Source organism: Hemibagrus wyckioides, linkage group LG03 (assembly GCF_019097595.1).
Source record: "Hemibagrus wyckioides isolate EC202008001 linkage group LG03, SWU_Hwy_1.0, whole genome shotgun sequence".
Taxonomy (NCBI): Eukaryota; Metazoa; Chordata; class Actinopteri; order Siluriformes; family Bagridae; genus Hemibagrus; species Hemibagrus wyckioides.
This window is the reverse complement of record NC_080712.1, coordinates 442,646-466,120: the sequence shown is the minus strand read 5'-3', so window position 1 is coordinate 466,120 and position 23,475 is coordinate 442,646. Positions and strand designations below refer to the sequence as shown.

At 41.8% G+C, this 23,475-nt stretch overlaps 1 protein-coding gene across 1 annotated transcript in view; it reads left to right on the top strand.

Moving 5' to 3' along the window:
* The first annotated feature begins 11,419 nt into the window (after positions 1-11,419).
* Positions 11,420-23,475, top strand: part of mxd4 (MAX dimerization protein 4) — a 26,852-nt gene continuing 14,796 nt past the window's right edge. Inside the window, exons 1-3 of the mRNA XM_058385955.1 lie at positions 11,420-11,689; positions 15,075-15,189; positions 23,280-23,309. Of these exons, the coding sequence (XP_058241938.1) occupies positions 11,626-11,689; positions 15,075-15,189; positions 23,280-23,309 (209 nt within the window). The 5' untranslated portion in view covers positions 11,420-11,625. The remainder of the gene's footprint in view (positions 11,690-15,074; positions 15,190-23,279; positions 23,310-23,475) is intronic.

The window sequence follows — 23,475 nt, the reverse complement described above, 5'->3', positions numbered from 1 at the left end:
ACCTCAACCCCATAGAACATCTTTGGGATGAATTAGAGCGGACACTCAAATGTGCTTCTAGAGGAATGGTCAATAATTCCCATCAACACACTCCTAAACCTTGTGGAAAGCCTTCCCAGAAGAGTTGAAGCTGTTATATGAAGCTCTAGGCAGGACAACTCCATATTACATTCATGTGCATGGAAAGGCAGTTTTCCCAAAACTTTTGGCAATATAGTGTATTTGATCATTTAGTGTAGAATGTCTCCAGTTCTGCATGCTTTTTTTTGAGATTTAAAGGTCAGCATTTTGTCTGATAATTCAGCTTGTGTAATTGGTGAATCCAAAGGGTTCTGGGGGTCTTAGATAGTTGACTTTAGAAGACAGTTTGTTGTACAGGGTTTTTTTTGTCCTATTAATTTCTAGACATATATAAAACAGATTTATTTGAACTATTTTGACGTTAAGGGTAATATCTGACTTGTACCTGATTAGCATGGCCCCTGAGTGTCTTCCCTGTGTTCCAGGCAGTTTACTAGATAGGATGTGTGTGATTGTTGTAGCCTGAAGTACAACCAGTGAGTCCATCCCTCCTGCTCCATATCTCCTTTAGGATGATGATGTCTGGGTTTTTGGTTTCTGAGAAAAAGTTGTTGAGCTGGTGCAGGTGAAGGGATCTTGTGTACTGTTTGGGTGTAGCTGAGAAGCAGGGACCTGCTGTATGTGGTGGGGTCAAGGTGTAGGCAGAGGAGGCAGTGCTCAGGTTTGATGGTTGGGGTTGGTGTGAAGGGATGACAGCAATTCAAGAAGATTCAAGAAGCTTTATTGTTATTTCCCCCACATATATCTGACGCAGTACAGAGTGAAATGAAACACCGTTTCTCCAGGACCTGGTGCTACAGAAACATACAACATAAAGATTAAACACAAGAACAACACAGAGCTAGGACAGAAGTTTGTCTTAGCCACATAAAGTGTACAGTGTGCAACTAGGTGCAAACAGAGCAATGACAAGACAGTGAAAAAACAATAAGTACAAAAAGACAACACAAAAACACAGGACACTTACCGCCAAAAAAAGAAGAAGAACACATGCAATGAAATGTAAATAAAATGAAACAAAATGAAATGATGTACAACTTTGAGACCTGAAAACATGTATTGTGCAAAAATACAGTAGCAGCGGTTGAGGTAGTGCAAAATAGAAATAAACATAGCAGCAGATGTAATAAACACAAGGGTTGAGGTAGTGCAATAAGTATCGAACAATATAAGTTGTGTGTGTGTGTCCACACAGGTGAGAGAGTGTGTGTGTGTGTGTGAGAGACAGAGAGTATTGTACAGTTCAGTCCTGAGTGTGTGTGTGTGAGAGAGAGACAGTTTTTTGTACAGTTCAGTCCTGGGTGTTGAGGAGCCTGATGGCTTGAGGAAAGAAACTGTTACACAGTCTGGTTGTGAGGCCCGAATGCTCCAGTACCTCTTTCCAGATGGCAGGAGGGTGAAGAGTGTGTGTGAGGGGTGTGTGGGGTGTGTAAGAGTGTGTGTGAGGGGGGTGTGTAAGAGTGTGTGTGAGGGGTGTGTGGGGTGTGTAAGAGTGTGTGTGAGGGGTGTGTGGGGTGTGTAAGAGTGTGTGTGAGGGGTGTGTGGGATCATCCACAATGCTGTTAGCTTTGCGGATGCAGCGTATAGTGTAAATGCCCGTGATAGAGGGGAGAGAGACTCCGATGATCTTCTCAGCTGTCCTCACTATCCCCTGAAGGGTCTTGTGATCTGAGACGGTGCAGTTCCCAAACCAGGCAGTGATGCAGCTGCTCAGGACGCTCTCCATGGTCCCTCTGTAGAACAAAGTCAGGATGGGGGGAGGGAGATGGGCTTTCCTCAGCCTCCTCAGGAAGTAGAGGCGCTGCTGGGCTTTCTTGGTGATGGAGCTGGTGTTGAGTGACCAGGTAAAGTTCTCTGCCAGATGGACACCAAGGAATTTGGTGCTCTTGACGATCTCCACAGAGGATCTGTCGATGTTCAGTGAAGAACTCTGTTCTCTCCTGAAATCAACAACCATCTCTTTAGTCTTGTCGACGTTCAGGGAGAGGTTATTGACTTTACACCAGGCTGTTAGATGTTGCACCTCCTCTCTGTATGCTGACTCGTCGTTCTTGCTGATGAGACCCACCACGGTCGTGTCATCTGCAAACTTTATGATGTGGTTGGAGCTGTGCGTTGCTGCACAGTCGTGAGTCAGCAGAGTGAACAGCAGTGGACTGAGCACACAGCCCTGAGGAGCTCCATTGTTCAGTGTGGTGGTGCTGGAGACGCTGTTACTGATCCGGACTGACTGAGGTCTCCAAGTCAGGAAATCCAGGATCCAGTTACAGAGGGAGGTGTTCAGGCCCGGCAAGCTCAGCTTCTCAATCAGCTGCTGAGGGATGATTGTGTTGAATGCTGAACTGAAATCTATGAACAGCATTCGTACATACAGGGGTTGGACAATGAAACTGAAAGGCCTGGTTTTAGACCACAATAATTCATTAGTATGGTGTAGGGCCTCCTTTTGCGGCCAATACAGCATCAATTCGTCTTGGGAATGACAGATACAAGTCCTGCACAGTGGCCAGAGGGATTTTGAGCCATTCTTCTTGCAGAATAGTGGCCAGGTCACTACGTGATGCTGGTGGAGGAAAACGTTTCCTGACTCGCTCCTCCAAAACACCCCAAAGTGGCTCAATAACATTTAGATCTGGTGACTGTGCAGGCCATGGGAGATGTTCAACTTCACTTTCATGTTCATCAAACCATTCTGTCACCAGTCTTGCTGTGTGAATTGGTGCATTATCATCCTGATACATGGCACCGCCTTCAGGATACAATGTTTGAACCATTGGGTGCACATGGTCCTTCAGAATGGTTCGGTAGTCCTTGGCAGTGACACGCCCATCTAGCACAAGTACTGGGCCTAGGGAATGCCATGATATTGCAGCCCAAACCATCACTGATCCACCCCCATGCTTCACTCTGGGCATGCAACAGTCTGGGTGGTACGCTTCTTTGGGGCTTCTCCACACCGTAACTCTCCCGGATGTGGGAAGGACAGTGAAGGTGGACTCATCAGAGAACAATACATGTTTCACATTGTCCACAGCCCAAGATTTTCGCTGCTGGCACCATTGAAACCGAGGTTTGGCATTGGCACGAGTGACCAAAGGTTTGGCTATAGCAGCCCGGCCATGTACATTGACCCTGTGGAGCTCCTGACGGACAGTTTTGGTGGAAACAGGAGAGTTGAGGTGCACATTTAATTCTGCAGTGAGTTGGGCAGCTGTGGTTTTATGTTTTTTGGATACAATCCGGGTCAGCACCCGGACATCCCTTTCAGACAGCTTCCTCTTGCGTCCACAGTTGCTCCTGTTGGATGTGGTTCGTCCTTCTTGGTGGTATGCTGACATTACCCTGGATACCGTGGCTCTTGATACATCACAAAGACTTGCTGTCTTAGTCACAGATGCGCCAGCGAGACGTGCACCAACAATTTGTCCTCTTTTGAACTCTGATATGTCACCCATAATGTTGTGTGCATTGCAATATTTTAAGCAAAACTGTGCTATTACTCTGCTAATTAAACCTTCACACTCTGCTCTTACTGGTGGAATGTGCAATCGATGAAGATTGGCCACCAGGCTGGTCAAATTTAGCCATGAAACCTCCAACACTAAATTGGCCAGTGTTTCAGTTTCATTGTCCAACCCCTGTATGTGTCCTTACAGTCCAGGTGTGTGAGGGCCAGATGGAGAGTTGTGGTGATGGCATCATCCGTGGAGAGGTTAGGATGATACGCAAACTGCAAAGGGTCCAGCAAGGGTGGTAGCTGTGTTTTGATGTGCCTCATGACGAGCGTCTCGAAGCATTTCATCGCGATTGGTGTGAGTGCGACGGGACAATAGTCATTGAGGCAGGAAACCGTAGACTTCTTAGGCACAGGGACGGTGGTCATTGTCTTGAGGCACGTTGGGATGATGGAGCTGCTTAGCAAGATGTTGAAGATGTCAGTGAAGACATCTGCTAGCTGCTCTGCACACTTCCTGAGCACTCTGCCAGGAATGTTGTCTGGTCCAGCAGACTTCTGTGGGTTAACTCTGCATAGAGTTCTCTTCACGTCAGCCGTGGTGAGACCTGGTCGTTAGGAGGAGGGATGATCTTCCTCGCTGTTGTGTTGTTCTGTGCCTCAGCGTAGTAGTCATTCAGCACGTCTGGGAGGGAGGCGTCACTGTCACAGGCAGGTGACCTGTAGTTCATGATCACCTGAATGTCCTGCCACATGTGCCGGGAGTCTCCGCTGTCCTGGAAGTGGCCGTGGATTCTCTGGGCATGTGCGTGCTTCTCTTCTCTGATGGCTCAGGACAGTTTGGCCCTCGCTGTTTTTAAGGCCGCCATGTCCCCTGCTCTGAAGGTAGGGTCTCTTGACCTCAGGAGAGCAGACACTTTTGCGGTCATCCACTGCTTCTGGTTGGAGCGTGTGTTGATGGTCTTGGAGAAGGTCACGTCATCGATGCACTTCCCGATGTAGCAGTCACTGATGCCGTGTACTCCTCCAAGTCAATAGAGTCCCCGTTAGTTGCAGCCTCCCTAAACATGTCCCAGTCAGTGCACTCAAAACAGTCCAGAGATGGCTCCTGCTTGCCAGGTTTTAACCTGTTTCAGAACCGGTTTAGAGCGTCTGATGAGTGGTCTGTATGCTGGAATCAACATAACAGAGATATGGTCTGAGTAGCCGAGGTGGGGGCGGGGCTCCGCATGATACAAAATGTTTGTGTAAACAAGATCCAGCGTGTTCATCCCTCTCATCGCAAAGTCCACATTCTGATGGAATTTAGGGAGCACTGTTTTGAGATTTGCATGATTGAAATCTCCAGCGATGATAAACAGTCGGGGTGAGCATTCTGCAGCTCGCTAATAGCTCCATACAGCTCACACAGAGCCTCCTTAGCATTTGCGCTGGGTGGAATGTACACTCCAATAATGAAAACGGTAGTGAATTCTCGAGACAAATAAAAAGCTCTGCATCTAACAGTCACAAACTCCACTACCGATGAGCAGTAGTTAGACAAAGCACAGAGTCTTTACACCATTCCGTGTTGATGTAAACACACACACCACCACCGAAAGTCTTACCGCACAGAGCTGCATTCCTGTCGGCACCAAACACGGTTAGCCCGGCTAGTTGCATGGCGGCGTTCGGAACTCTGTCGCTGAGCCACGTCTCCGTGAAAACAAAGACGCAGCAGTCTCTGAACTCACGCTATGTAGTTTGCTGGAGTCGGATGTAGTCCAATTTATTGTCCAGTGAGCAGACATTGGACAAAATGATGGAGGGGAGTGCCGGCCGGGTTATTGTTAGCCTAGCACGGACACCCGCCCGTTTTCCGCGCTTCCGCTTCCTTGAGCACCGCTTGCGACATCCTCTCTCCTGGCCACCAGTATTAGGTGACACCGAGGACTGAAGGCCTGGTCTTCCCAGCAAGCCGAGGTCACAAAGTATGCAGAGTACATCATAATACAGGTTAGTAACTGCGTGATTTCTGAGCTGTAGTATCGTCTGGTGGTCGTATACATGAACACCACTGTCTTTGGTGTCCACGCACCTTGAAATTCGGGCTAAAACAAAAAGAAAGCACCATTTTGTTCCGGAGTGGCCGCTGCGTGCTACTGCTGCGCCGCCATCTTGGAAGTGTAGCAGCCTTAGACGGAAAACTGAAAGAAGATGGTCTGGTTTTGATGGCTTTGAGGGTAGGGAGTGTTGTTTTAATTGGGGTCCTGTGTGATAATAACCTGACGGTCAGTGCTGCCTGGCTCTGTTGCCCTGGGGAGGGCTGCTGTTAAGGGTTCCCATTAAGGACAATGTCTTTTAGCATCTTGGCAAGGACATTATATAAATCTATATATACACTACCAGTCAAAAATTTGGACACACCTTCTAATTCCATGGTCTTTCCTGATGTTTATTTCTTTCTACATTGTAAAACAATGCTGAAGGCGGCCAAAATACATAATAATGTCCTTTGAACAGTTGATATTGAGATATGTCTGCTACTGATGCTCCGTAAAGCCTTCATAATGCCTCTAATCTGAGGTGCTGTTAATTGGTGATTTCTGAGGCTGGTAACTCTAAATGAACTTCTCCTCTGCAGCAGAGGTCAGTTTTGGTCTTGCTTTACTGGGATGGTCTTCATGTGAGCCAGTTTCATCATGGGGCTTGATGGGTTTTGCAAATGCACTTGACAATACTGTTCTTGCAAGAACTATTCCAGAACACCTGACCTTCGTGTCTTAAAATAACAACTGACTGTTTTTTGTTGTCATTACATATGGATTACTGAAGTCCATGTGTGTTATTTCATAGTTTTGAAATCTCCAGGATTGTTCTAGAATGTAGAAAATAAATCCATAAACAAAAAACACTGAATTAGAAGGTGTGTCCAAACTTTTGACTGGTAGTGTATGTGGACATTATAGAAACCTATGAGGTCCAGGGTGGGATGTGCATGTCCTTTCGTGGTAGTGTAAGAAGAGGAAGGAGGTTGTGGCCTTTCCACCCTCTGTGCAGATGTGGCCAATTTCTCTTGTGATGTCAGGTGGCAGTGTGAATTATTATGGGGCTTGGTGACCCAAGAGTGTCCACGTTCAGCAGTTTGAGGGCACAATGAGTATTGGTCACTGTTTAGAGAGGAGCTTTTTCTCTTCAGAAAACTTTAAACTGTGGGTGTCTGAAGGAACGTCTGGTTGATGGGATGACTGGGAGCTGGTGGAAGTGTTGATGGGTTTGTGGTCTGAGAGAGCTGGGTAGATTGTGGGGAGTATCCTGCTCCACTGGTTTCACAGGCAGGTGAACTCTGTGAGGTAGGTCCTCTTCTCCTGCCTTAGTTCTCTCTCTCTCTCTCTCTCTCTCTCTCTCTCTCTCTCTCACTCTGCTCCCCCTCTCTCTGCCCCCCCTTTCTCTCTCTCTCTCCATCTCTCTCTCTGGTACATTCTGTAGGTCAGTAGTTTTAAGTTACTGATTAGAAACGTGTGTTAGTGAGAGAGGAGAGAGAGTGCATTACTATGTTAATTTACACACATGCACACACACACACACACAAACTCCACTGAACACACAACAGACAGGAAGTGGGGAAACTTTGTGACTAATCAGTTCTCATCATGATAAAACACACAGAGCCATATCACTTTCTAACAGAATTCCTGCATGTATTTTCCTTCTCTGTTGTTTAGCTCTGTTGCAGAGCTAATCTCCATCAGTGTTTTTAGGATTATGATTTAAACAGATTATTAGTTATATTTAGAAACAGTTCATAAACTTTTATTTTAAAGCAGAACAGTGTGAGTAAGGCCTTGGAATGAAATCCTGAACAGTCACATGATCACATGCTTCTGTTCCAGATCTGAGTCACTTTCCCATTGGTGCCATTTCCCACCTCCTTCACACATCACTCACTCACCTGGACACTAGAAAGGGGAATTATGTTAGAATGCTGTTTGTTGACTACAGTTCAGCATTTAACACTATAATCCCCTCCACACTCACCACCAAGCTGGAGCACCTGGGACTCAGCCCATCTCTTTGTCAGTGGATCTCCAATTTCCTAACTGGTAGACCACAGGCAGTAAGGATGGGCAGACATGTCTCAGCCTCACTCACCCTCAGCACTGGAGCCCCCCAGGGTTGTGTTCTGAGCCCCCTGCTGTACTCTTTGTACACTTATGACTGCATGGCCACTACCAATTCCACCAACATCATTAAGTTTGCTGACGACACCGTTGTGGCCGGACTGATCTCCAACAACAATGAGTCGGCCTACCTGGAGGAGATTAGGACTCTGGAGAACTGGTACCAGAAGAACAACCTGCTCCTTAACGTCAGCAAGACTAAGGAGCTGATAGTGGACTTCAGCAGAAAGCAGGAGAGGAACTACCAGACCCCCGTGATCAGCGAGAGCCCAGTGGAGAGAGTGGACAGCTTCAGATACCTGGGTGTTCACATCACACAGGACCTGTCATGGTCCTGTCACATCAACACCGTGGTGAAGAAGGCCCAGCAGCGTCTCTTCCACATCAGACGCTTGAGATACTGTACCAATCTCCCTGACCTGCACTCAATCTACAACAAGCGGTGCTGGACCAAGGGCAGGAAGATCGTGAAGGACCTCTGTCACCCCAACAATGGACTTTTCTCCCTGTTGAGGTCAGGGAAGCACTTCCGCTCCCTGAAGGCCAACACAGAGAGACTGAGGAGAAGCTTCTTCCCACAGGCTATACGGTCTCTCAACCAGAACTCCACATAGGACTGATTGGACTCCCTATGCTTCCTACACACGTGTTGGAACACACCAAAACCAAACACACCGTACATTTGCACATTGCACAGGACTGAAGTGCATAAAACATATATACATATATGTTATACATTTCAGCTCCTGTTTACACATAAAGAGGACCACTATGCACTACTGCACTTTAAAGATGGACAATACCACTGATGCTCATCATCTCATTTCACTCCGTGACCACCCCGTACTGCTGCTGTCTGCACATTGAAACTGCACACTTCACACACTTTATTCAGTTTATTTATACAGTTCTTACTTTCTTACATTTTTATATATTTCTACAGATTTCCACTTATATTTCCACTTATACTTTATTTTATTTATATTTTATTTTACTGTACCAAACTGCAGATTTTATATTTTATATTTTTTTTACTCTTCCTTTGGCATTCTATCTACTTATTTTACTTTATCCTTTTCAAGGTCGCAAACAGTTGTGTAAGCATTTCACTGCATATCATACTGTGTACGATTGTGTATGTGACAAATAAAAACTGAATTTGAATTTATATTAAAACAAAAATTTGCAACACAGAAGTGTTTAATAAACGACACTGGGTTTAATACAGTTTTCACTTCAACCTAAAACAAAAAAAAACAAAAGAAAAAAAAAGATATCATCATCATCATCTCTTTTTTGTGGAAGTTAACGTGCTGAGACCTGAAGTGTGTTTAGATACTTAACCTCATGTTGGTTCTTCCTTATGATGTGGTTTCAGTATGTGTGTTTCAGGAGATAACACAGGCTTTATTCCTGCTTCAGCACCTCCAAAATAATGTCAATCATTTTAATAGTTTAGATTTCTGTCACAGTAATCTGTAGAGAATATTTAATACACAGTCCATCCTCTGTTTCACTTTATATACACATACACACACACACACAGCTACAGGCTACAGGGTAGAGATGATGATAACCGGTCTGATTGCTGAACTCATGATTTTTTTTAAAGACGGAGTGTGTGTTTATTCTCTCTACATCACACTGTGTCACCCTATTTACACGAAACATAAACACTTCACTTTGCTTTATCTATAAAACCATAACTATAGTCATTTATGTTTGGGGATTAAAATTAAACTGTCCTCCATTTCTTTATGCATATACACACACATGCACTTTTATTTTTTATTTTCTTTAGATGGATTAGATCTTTATTTCATCCCTCACAGTTTCCTCGTAATTATTATAGTTGTTGTTGAGGGATAAGTCAACACCGATAGAGCTTCTCTGAGTACTGTGTGTGTGTGGGTGTGTGTATGTGTATGTTACTTATTGCTCAGCACTTTGTTAAGTGTGGAAACAGGAAATGACACGCGGGACTTTCAGTTTAGTGCTGGTTTTTTTTCTCCATATTTGGGTTGCAGTTTTATCTGCCCATGTTTTTTTTCTTTCTAATTCCTTTGTTTGTTTTTTGCTGTTTATGTCCTCATAAGTTTCATAACTTTTTTAAATGTGTGATGAACATGAATCAGTAATAAGGGTGAGGCCACGTGTGGGCAGTTGGGGTCAGTGTCATCAGGGTGCAGCTGCACTAAAATAAGTTTTTTCCTCACCATCAGATGTCCATAACTCTACCAGTCCACAAGGTGAGAGGTGATGGTTCATGTCATATGGTGTTTGTGAGGGAGAGCAAGTAATATAAATCAATTTGTTCAGTTCTATAAGAATTATGTATGTATTCTCTGACCGATCCTACCATCCATGTGTCTGAACTTTCTTCAGTTCCCTGCTCACAGCTTTAGTTCCCATACTATATAGCCAAAAGTATTCGGACACACCTCCAGATCATTGAGTTCAGGTGTTGTTTTTCAGGGGTTGGGCTCCTTAGTTCCAGTGAAAGGAACTCTTAATGCTTCAGCTTCATACCAAGACATTTTGGACAATTTCATGCTCTTTGTGGGAACAGTTTGGGGATGACCCCTTCCTGTTCCAACATGACTGCACACCAGTGACCAAAGCAAGGTCCATAAAGACATGGATGAGTGAGTTTGGTGTGGAGGAACTTGACTGACCTCAATGAACATCTTTGGGATAAATTAGAGTGGACACTCAAATGTGCTTCTAGAGGAACGGTCAAAAATTCCCATAAACACACTCCTAAACCTTGTGGAAAGCCTTCCCAGAAGAGTTGAAGCTGTTATAGCTGCAAAGGGTGGGACAACTCCATATTACATTCATGTGCATGGAAAGGCAGACGTCCCAAAACTTTTGACAATCTAGTGTATCTGCAGCACCTCTCATGTACTGTTTGTTGGACCTAATCCTGTCATATTCGACCTCTTGTTAAATGTACAGGACATTTCTACAGTCCATGAAGCTGTGAGTAAGTTGTTGGTCAGTGGCGTGGGGGTGAAGCACATACAGTGCTCTAGGTACATTATACCTGTATAAAGACCTTATAACTGGACACGCCCACTGGAGCCATCAGGTTTAAAACTTTTTCGCTCTTTTCGGACAGAGATGATGTTGAAGTTATTTGGAGCTGAATGAAAAAGAAGGTGATTAAAAACGTTCACAATAAAATGGACGGCGCTGTACACCGTGAGGTGAGGTCTCGTGCCATGTCCTCATCTTCGCGCGTCTGTAGGGTTTTGTTTTGGGTTACTTGGAGAACCCTATTACTTTAAACTCATCTTCCAGTTTGTAAACAGAATGAATGTTCAGGGTTTCATTACGTGTTTTTGATAGTTTTCAAAGCGCTGTCTGAGGAACAAACGTGACTTCCGCCACGACTCGGCTCCAGCCGCTCTGACAACACGTAGTCAAGTTCAGAGTTTGAGCGGAAGTAAAAGCACAGCGACACGCCCAGTCGGTGCTTCAACCAATCAGAAGCCAGCGCCGAATCCGGTCTACCAATGAGGGATCTCCGAGGCGGAGTCACGAGCGCTGTTGCTAGGGCTGTAGCTTCTACTTTGTTACTATCACTGCGTGGCCAATGAGACGCCAGCTCGTGAGGTATCAAAATTCTCTCACGCGAATTGCACCGGATTGGGCGCGACCACTCCTTTATTCCCACCTACCGCCTCATGTTGCTCTGTGATTGGCAGATTGAGCTGTCAATCAGGCTGAAGATTCACTGTAGGTGCTGTTGATGTGAATTCAGCGACTCGCTCCACTACACCGCTCTGCTTGGCCATAACGGGGCGTTACCAACTTTTTTGTTTTTCTTTTCTTTTTTTCCGTCTATTTTTTCTCTCACACAGAATCGGTTTCGATTTTTCTACTTTGTAAATATTTCCTCCGTGTTTTTGTAGCAGTGTCCTCGTGATGGAGCTGAACTCTCTTTTAATCCTGCTCGAGGCTGCAGAGTATCTGGAGAGAAGAGACAGAGGTATTTATATCGCTCTTTATTCTCATTCACTTCAGTGAAAAAAACTTTAAACGTTATATATTTCACTTTATCTGTATTTGCTCAGCTCTGAAGCAGCGCTGTGGTGTTAGAAACACCGACTATTATTAATATAAACATTTCTCTAAAGTCGTTAAAGTCATGTGTTTATTTCCGAACTGATCAACAAATGATTGATTAAAGTCACATACCTCAGCTTTATTTCACTACACACTACACCCTACACACTACACCCTACACACTACACCCTACACACTACACCCTACACCCTACACACTACACACTACACCCTACACACTACACCCTACACCCTACACCCTACACACTACACCCTACACCCTACACACTACACACTACACCCTACACACTACACCCTACACCCTACACACTACACCCTACACACTACACCCTACACACTACACCCTACACCCTACACACTACACACTACACCCTACACACTACACCCTACACACTACACCCTACACCCTACACACTACACCCTACACACTACACCCTACACCCTATACACTACACCCTAGACACTACACCCTATACACTACACCCTATACACTACACCCTATACACTACACCCTATACACTACACCTTACACCCTATACACTACACCCTATACACTACACCTTACACCCTATACACTACACCCTATACACTACACCCTATACACTACACCTTACACCCTATACACTACACCCTATACACTACACTCCACGCATTACTCCCTACACACTACACCCTACAAACTACACACTACACCCTACACACTACACTCCACACATTACTCCCTACACCCTACACACTACACCCTACACACTACACCCTACACACTACACCCTACACCCTACACTCCACACATTACTCCCTACACACTACACCCTATACACTACACCCTATACACTACACCTTACACCCTATACACTACACCTTACACCCTATACACTACACCTTACACCCTATACACTACACCCTATACACTACACCCTATACACTACACACTACACACTACACCCTACACCCTACACACTACACCCTACACCCTACACACTACACTCCACACATTACTCCCTACACACTACACCCTACACACTACACCCTACACACTACACTCCACGCATTACTCCCTACACACTACACCCTACAAACTACACACTACACCCTACACACTACACCCTACACACTACACTCCACACATTACTCCCTACACAGTACACCCTACACACTACACTCCACACATTACTCCCTACACCCTACACACTACACCCTACACACTACACCCTACACTCCACACATTACTCCCTACACACTACACCCTACACACTACACTCCACACATTACTCCCTACACACTACACCCTACACACTACACCCTACACCCTACACACTACACTCCACACATTACTCCCTACACACTACAAACTACACCCTACACACTACACCCTACACACTACACCCTACACCCTACACACTACACTCCACACATTACTCCCTACACACTACACCCTACAAACTACACAATACACCCTACACACTACACTCCACGCATTACTCCCTACACACTACACCCTACACACTACACCCTACACACTACACTCCACACATTACTCCCTACACACTACACCCTACAAACTACACACTACACCCTACACACTACACTCCACGCATTACTCCCTACACCCTACAAACTACACACTACACCCTACACACTACACTCCACACATTACTCCCTACACACTACACCCTACAAACTACACACTACACCCTACACACTACACTCCACACATTACTCCCTACACACTACACCCTACAAACTACACACTACACCCTACACACTACACTCCACGCATTACTCCCTACACCCTACAAACTACACAATACACCCTACACACTACACCCTACACACTACACCCTACACACTACACTCCACACATTACTCCCTACACACTACACCCTACAAACTACACACTACACCCTACACACTACACTCCACGCATTACTCCCTACACCCTACAAACTACACACTACACCCTACACACTACACTCCACACATTACTCCCTACACACTACACCCTACAAACTACACACTACACCCTACACACTACACTCCACGCATTACTCCCTACACCCTACAAACTACACAATACACCCTACACACTACACTCCACGCATTACTCCCTACACACTACACCCTACACACTACACCCTACACACTACACTCCACACATTACTCCCTACACACTACACCCTACAAACTACACACTACACCCTACACACTACACTCCACGCATTACTCCCTACACCCTACAAACTACACACTACACCCTACACACTACACTCCACACATTACTCCCTACACACTACACCCTACAAACTACACACTACACCCTACACACTACACTCCACACATTACTCCCTACACACTACACCCTACAAACTACACACTACACCCTACACACTCCACTCCACACATTACTCCCTACACACTACACCCTACACACTACACCCTACACACTACACCCTACAAACTACACACTACACTCCACACATTACTCCCTACACACTACAAACTACACACTACAAACTACACACTACACACTACACCCTACAAACTACACACTACACTCCACACATTACTCCCTACAAACTACACACTACACCCTACACACTACACACTACACACTACACCCTACACACTACACACTACAAACTACACACTACACCCTACACATTACTCATTACTCCCTACACACTACACACTACACACTACACCCTACACACTACACACTACAAACTACACACTACACCCTACACATTACTCATTACTCCCTACACACTACACCCTACACACTACACTAGTGTAGGGTGTAGTGTGTAGGGAGTAATGAGTAGTGCATCCATCACACCGTAGTGCCCTACATTTTGCTTCCTGTCTCTACAAACAACACAGTGCATTATGGGAATGGGGATCTGTGGTGGTGCAGTGCATTGTGGGATACTGACCAGTGTTCTAATACAGAGTGGTGGAACTGGTCAGTAGGGTGTGATTTAGGACGTTGTCCCTGATCTCATCTAGTGATCTATCAAATATACTGTAAAACTCATTAAAGCTAGTGCACTAGATAGTGAGTAAGGTGTCATTAGTAAAGCAGCCAGTGACACCTTTAAATGGGCCCCAAATTCTCCTGACCCCCTCATTCCACCACACACACACACACACACACACTGCAACACACAGCATGAACACATCTTATCTGACCTGTCCACCTCTCATCTGACACAAACACATGGGATTTTTAGTTTTATGTAAAGAACGCTGTATAATTGTGTGTGTGTGTGTGTGTGTGTGTGTGTACAGAGGCTGAACACGGTTATGCGTCAGTGTTACCCTACAGCTCTGACTTCAACAGGAAGAAAAAAGCACAGCTGCTCTCACGCAGACCAAGTAACAACAACAACAACAACAACAACAGGTAGATCATCACCTTCATCATCATCATCATCACTCATTATCACCTTCATCATCACTCATAATCACCTTCATCATCATCATCATCATCATCACTCAATCCCCTTCATCATCACTCATAATCACCATCATCATCATCACTCATAATCACCTTCATCATCACTCATAATCACCATCATCATCATCACTCATAATCATCTCATAATCACCATCATCATCATCACTCATAATCACCATCATCATCATCACTCATAATCACCTTCATCATCATCACTCATAATCACCATCATCATCACTCATAATCACCATCATCATCATCACTCATAATCACCTTCATCATCACTCATAATCACCTTCATCATCATCACTCATAATCACCATCATCATCACTCATAATCACCATCATCATCATCACTCATAATCACCATCATCATCACTCATAATCACCATCATCATCATCACTCATAATCACCTTCATCATCACTCATAATCACCATCATCATCATCACTCATAATCATCTCATAATCACCATCATCATCATCACTCATAATCACCATCATCATCATCACTCATAATCACCTTCATCATCACTCATAATCACCTTCATCATCATCACTCATAATCACCATCATCATCACTCATAATCACCATCATCATCATCACTCATAATCACCATCATCATCACTCATAATCACCATCATCATCACTCATAATCACCATCATCATCATCACTCATAATCACCTTCATCATCACTCATAATCACCTTCATCATCATCACTCATAATCACCATCATCATCACTCATAATCACCATCATCATCATCACTCATAATCACCATCATCATCACTCATAATCACCATCATCATCATCACTCATAATCACCTTCATCATCACTCATAATCACCATCATCATCATCACTCATAATCATCTCATAATCACCATCATCATCATCACTCATAATCACCATCATCATCATCACTCATAATCACCTTCATCATCACTCATAATCACCTTCATCATCATCACTCATAATCACCATCATCATCACTCATAATCACCATCATCATCACTCATAATCACCATCATCATCATCACTCATAATCACCATCATCATCACTCATAATCACCATCATCATCATCACTCATAATCACCTTCATCATCACTCATAATCACCATCATCATCATCACTCATAATCATCTCATAATCACCATCATCATCATCACTCATAATCACCTTCATCATCACTCATAATCACCATCATCATCATCACTCATAATCATCTCATAATCACCATCATCATCATCACTCATAATCACCATCATCATCATCACTCATAATCATCTCATAATCACCATCATCATCATCACTCATAATCACCATCATCATCATCACTCATAATCACCTTCATCACTCATAATCACCATCATCATCATCACTCATAATCATCTCATAATCACCATCATCATCATCACTCATAATCACCTTCATCATCACTCATAATCACCTTCATCATCACTCATAATCACCTTCATCATCACTCATAATCACCATCATCATCATCACTCATAATCACCTTCATCATCACTCATAATCACCATCATCATCATCACTCATAATCATCTCATAATCACCATCATCATCATCACTCATAATCACCATCATCATCATCACTCATAATCACCATCATCATCATCACTCATAATCATCTCATAATCACCATCATCATCATCACTCATAATCACCATCATCATCATCACTCATAATCACCTTCATCATCACTCATAATCACCATCATCATCATCACTCATAATCATCTCATAATCACCATCATCATCATCACTCATAATCACCATCATCATCATCACTCATAATCACCATCATCATCATCACTCATAATCACCTTCATCATCACTCATAATCACCATCATCATCATCACTCATAATCACCATCATCATCATCACTCATAATCACCTTCATCATCACTCATAATCACCATCATCATCATCACTCATAATCATCTCATAATCACCATCATCATCATCATCACTCATAATCATCATCATCATCATCACTCATAATCACCATCATCATCATCACTCATAATCACCATCATCATCACTCATAATCATCATCATCATCATCATCATCACTCATAATCATCATCATCATCATCATCACTCATAATCATCATCATCATCATCACTCATAATCACCATCATCATCACTCATAATCATCATCATCATCATCACTCATAATCACCATCATCATCATCATCATCATCACTCATCATCATCATCATCATCACTCATAATCACCATCATCATCATCATCACTCATAATCATCATCATCATCATCACTCATAATCACCATCATCATCACTCATAATCATCATCATCATCATCACTCATAATCACCATCATCATCATCATCATCATCACTCATCATCACCATCATCATCATCATCATCATCACTCATAATCATCATCATCATCATCACTCATAATCACCATCATCATCACTCATAATCATCATCATCATCATCACTCATAATCACCATCATCATCATCATCATCATCACTCATCATCACCATCATCATCATCATCATCATCACTCATAATCATCATCATCATCATCATCACTCATAATCATCATCATCATCATCACTCATAATCACCATCATCATCATCATCATCATCACTCATAATCATCATCATCATCACTCATAATCACCATCATCATCATCACTCATAATCACCATCATCATCATCATCATCATCATCACTCATAATCACCATCATCATCAGTCATAATCACCATCATCATCATCATCATCATCATCACTCATAATCACCATCATCATCATCATCAGTCATAATCACCATCATCATCATCATCACTCATAATCACCATCATCATCATCATCAGTCATAATCACCATCATCATCATCATCACTCATAATCACCATCATCATCATCATCAGTCATAATCACCATCATCATCATCATCACTCATAATCACCATCATCATCATCATCACTCATAATCACCATCATCATCATCATCATCACTCATAATCACCATCATCATCATCACTCATAATCACCATCATCATCATCACTCATAATCACCATCATCATCATCATCACTCATAATCACCATCATCATCATCATCACTCATAATCACCATCATCATCATCATCATCATCATCATCACTCATAATCACCATCATCATCATCATCATCATCACTCATAATCACCATCATCATCATCATCACTCATAATCACCATCATCATCATCATCATCATCACTCATAATCACCATCATCATCATCACTCATAATCACCATCATCATCATCATCATCATCATCATCACTCATAATCATCATCATCATCATCATCATCATCATCACTCATAATCACCATCATCATCATCATCAGTCATAATCACCATCATCATCATCATCATCACTCATAATCATCATCATCATCATCACTCATAATCACCATCATCATCATCATCATCATCACTCATAATCATCATCATCATCACTCATAATCACCATCATCATCATCATCATCACTCATAATCACCATCATCATCATCATCATCATCATCACTCATAATCACCATCATCATCAGTCATAATCACCATCATCATCATCATCATCATCATCACTCATAATCACCATCATCATCATCATCAGTCATAATCACCATCATCATCATCATCACTCATAATCACCATCATCATCATCATCATCACTCATAATCACCATCATCATCATCATCAGTCATAATCACCATCATCATCATCATCACTCATAATCACCATCATCATCATCATCACTCATAATCACCATCATCATCATCATCACTCATAATCACCATCATCATCATCACTCATAATCACCATCATCATCATCACTCATAATCACCATCATCATCATCATCACTCATAATCACCATCATCATCATCATCACTCATAATCACCATCATCATCATCATCATCATCATCATCATCACTCATAATCACCATCATCATCATCATCATCACTCATAATCACCATCATCATCATCATCACTCATAATCACCATCATCATCATCATCATCATCACTCATAATCACCATCATCATCATCACTCATAATCACCATCATCATCATCATCATCATCATCACTCATAATCATCATCATCATCATCATCATCATCATCACTCATAATCACCATCATCATCATCATCAGTCATAATCACCATCATCATCATCATCACTCATAATCACCATCATCATCATCATCACTCATAATCACCATCATCATCATCATCATCACTCATAATCACCATCATCATCATCACTCATAATCACCATCATCATCATCACTCATAATCACCATCATCATCATCATCACTCATAATCACCATCATCATCATCATCACTCATAATCACCATCATCATCATCATCATCATCACTCATAATCACCATCATCATCATCATCACTCATAATCACCATCATCATCATCATCATCATCACTCATAATCACCATCATCATCATCACTCATAATCACCATCATCATCATCATCATCATCATCATCATCATCATCACTCATAATCATCATCATCATCATCACTCATAATCACCATCATCATCATCACTCATAATCACCATCACTCATCATCACCATCATCATCATCATCATCATCATCATCATCATCATCAGTCATAATCACCATCATCATCATCATCACTCATAATCACCATCATCATCATCATCACTCATAATCATCATCATCATCATCACTCATAATCACCATCATCATCATCACTCATAATCACCATCATCATCATCATCACTCATAATCACCATCATCATCATCATCATCACTCATAATCACCATCATCATCATCACTCATAATCACCATCATCATCATCACTCATAATCACCATCATCATCACTCATAATCACCATCATCATCATCATCATCACTCATAATCACCATCATCATCATCATCACTCATAATCACCATCATCATCATCATCATCATCATCACTCATAATCACCATCATCATCATCATCATCATCACTCATAATCACCATCATCATCATCATCATCATCACTCATAATCACCATCATCATCATCACTCATAATCACCATCATCATCATCATCATCATCATCATCATCATCATCACTCATAATCATCATCATCATCATCACTCATAATCACCATCATCATCATCACTCATAATCACCATCATCATCATCATCACTCATAATCACCATCATCATCATCATCATCATCATCATCACTCATAATCACCATCATCATCATCATCATCATCATCACTCATAATCACCATCATCATCATCACTCATAATCACCATCATCATCATCACTCATAATCACCATCATCATCATCATCATCATCACTCATAATCACCATCATCATCATCATCACTCATAATCACCATCATCATCATCACTCATAATCACCATCATCATCATCATCATCATCACTCATAATCACCTTCATCATCACTCATAATCACCATCATCACTCATAATCACCTTCATCATCACTCATAATCACCATCATCACTCATAATCACCTTCATCATCATCATCACTCATAATCACCATCATCATCATCACTCATAATCATCATCATCACTCATAATCACCATCATCATCATCATCATCACTCATAATCACCATCATCATCATCACTCATAATCACCATCATCATCATCATCAGTCATAATCACCATCATCATCATCATCACTCATAATCACCATCATCATTATCATCATCATCATCACTCATAATCACCATCATCATCATCATCATCATCACTCATAATCACCATCATCATCATCATCACTCAATCACCATCATCATCATCATCATCATCATCATCATCACTCATAATCACCATCATCATCATCATCATCATCATCATCACTCATAATCATCATCATCATCATCACTCATAATCACCATCATCATCATCATCACTCATAATCACCATCATCATCATCACTCATAATCACCATCATCATCATCATCACTCATAATCACCATCATCATCATCATCATCATCATCATCACTCATAATCACCATCATCATCATCATCATCATCATCACTCATAATCACCATCATCATCACTCATAATCACCATCATCATCATCACTCATAATCACCATCATCATCATCATCATCATCACTCATAATCACCATCATCATCATCATCATCACTCATAATCACCATCATCATCATCACTCATAATCATCATCATCACTCATAATCATCATCATCATCATCATCATCATCATCATCATCACTCATAATCACCATCATCATCATCATCATCATCACTCATAATCACCATCATCATCACTCATAATCACCATCATCATCATCATCATCACTCATAATCACCATCATCATCATCATCATCACTCATAATCACCATCATCATCACTCATAATCACCATCATCATCACTCATAATCACCATCATCATCACTCATAATCACCATCATCATCATCACTCATAATCATCATCACTCATAATCACCATCATCATCATCACTCATAATCACCATCATCATCATCACTCATAATCACCATCATCATCATCATCATCATCACTCATAATCACCATCATCATCATCATCATCATCACTCATAATCACCATCATCATCATCACTCATAATCACCATCATCATCATCATCATCACTCATAATCATCATCATCACTCATAATCACCATCATCATCATCATCATCACTCATAATCACCATCACCATCATCATCACTCATAATCACCATCATCATCATCACTCATAATCACCATCATCATCATCATCATCACTCATAATCACCATCATCATCATCATCATCATCATCATCATCACTCATAATCACCATCATCATCATCATCACTCAATCACCATCATCATCATCATCATCATCATCACTCATAATCACCATCATCATCATCATAATCACCATCATCATCATCATCACTCAATCACCATCATCATCATCATCATCATCATCACTCATAATCACCATCATCATCATCATCATCATCATCATCACTCATAATCACCATCATCATCATCACTCATAATCACCATCATCACTCATAATCACCATCATCACTCATAATCACCATCATCATCATCACTCATAATCACCATCATCATCATCATCACTCATAATCACCATCATCATCATCATCACTCATAATCACCATCATCATCATCACTCATAATCACCATCATCATCATCATCACTCATAATCACCATCATCATCATCATCACTCATAATCACCATCATCATCATCACTCATAATCACCATCATCATCATCACTCAAAATCATCATCATCACTCATAATCACCATCATCATCATCATCATCACTCATAATCACCATCATCATCATCATCACTCAATCACCATCATCATCATCATCATCATCACTCATAATCACCATCATCATCATCATCACTCAATCACCATCATCATCATCATCATCATCACTCATAATCACCATCATCATCATCACTCATAATCACCATCATCATCATCATCATCACTCATAATCACCATCATCATCATCATCACTCAATCACCATCATCATCATCATCATCATCATCACTCATAATCACCATCATCATCATCACTCATAATCACCATCATCATCACTCATAATCACCATCATCATCATCATCACTCATAATCACCATCATCATCATCACTCATAATCACCATCATCATCATCATCATCACTCATAATCACCATCATCACTCATAATCACCATCATCATCATCACTCATAATCACCATCATCATCATCATCATCATCACTCATAATCACCATCATCACTCATAATCACCATCATCATCATCACTCATAATCACCTTCATCATCATCACTCATAATCACCATCATCATCATCACTCATAATCATCATCATCACTCATAATCACCTTCATCATCATCATCATTCACAGCTACACACCCTTCTTTACTCATCTATTTTTAAAATCTTTTGTCTGTAGATCCTCCCACAATGAGCTGGAGAAACACAGGTGAGATTTATTCTTGTTATTCTTTACTCTTATTCTTTCCTCAGCTACAGAATTAGTGGGCGGAGTCAGAGGCTGCTTTATTACTGGCTGAGTTGTTGTGAAAAAAATATCTATTACAAACATAGATGTGAGACATCTCTCTCTCTCTCTCTCTCTCTCTCTCTCT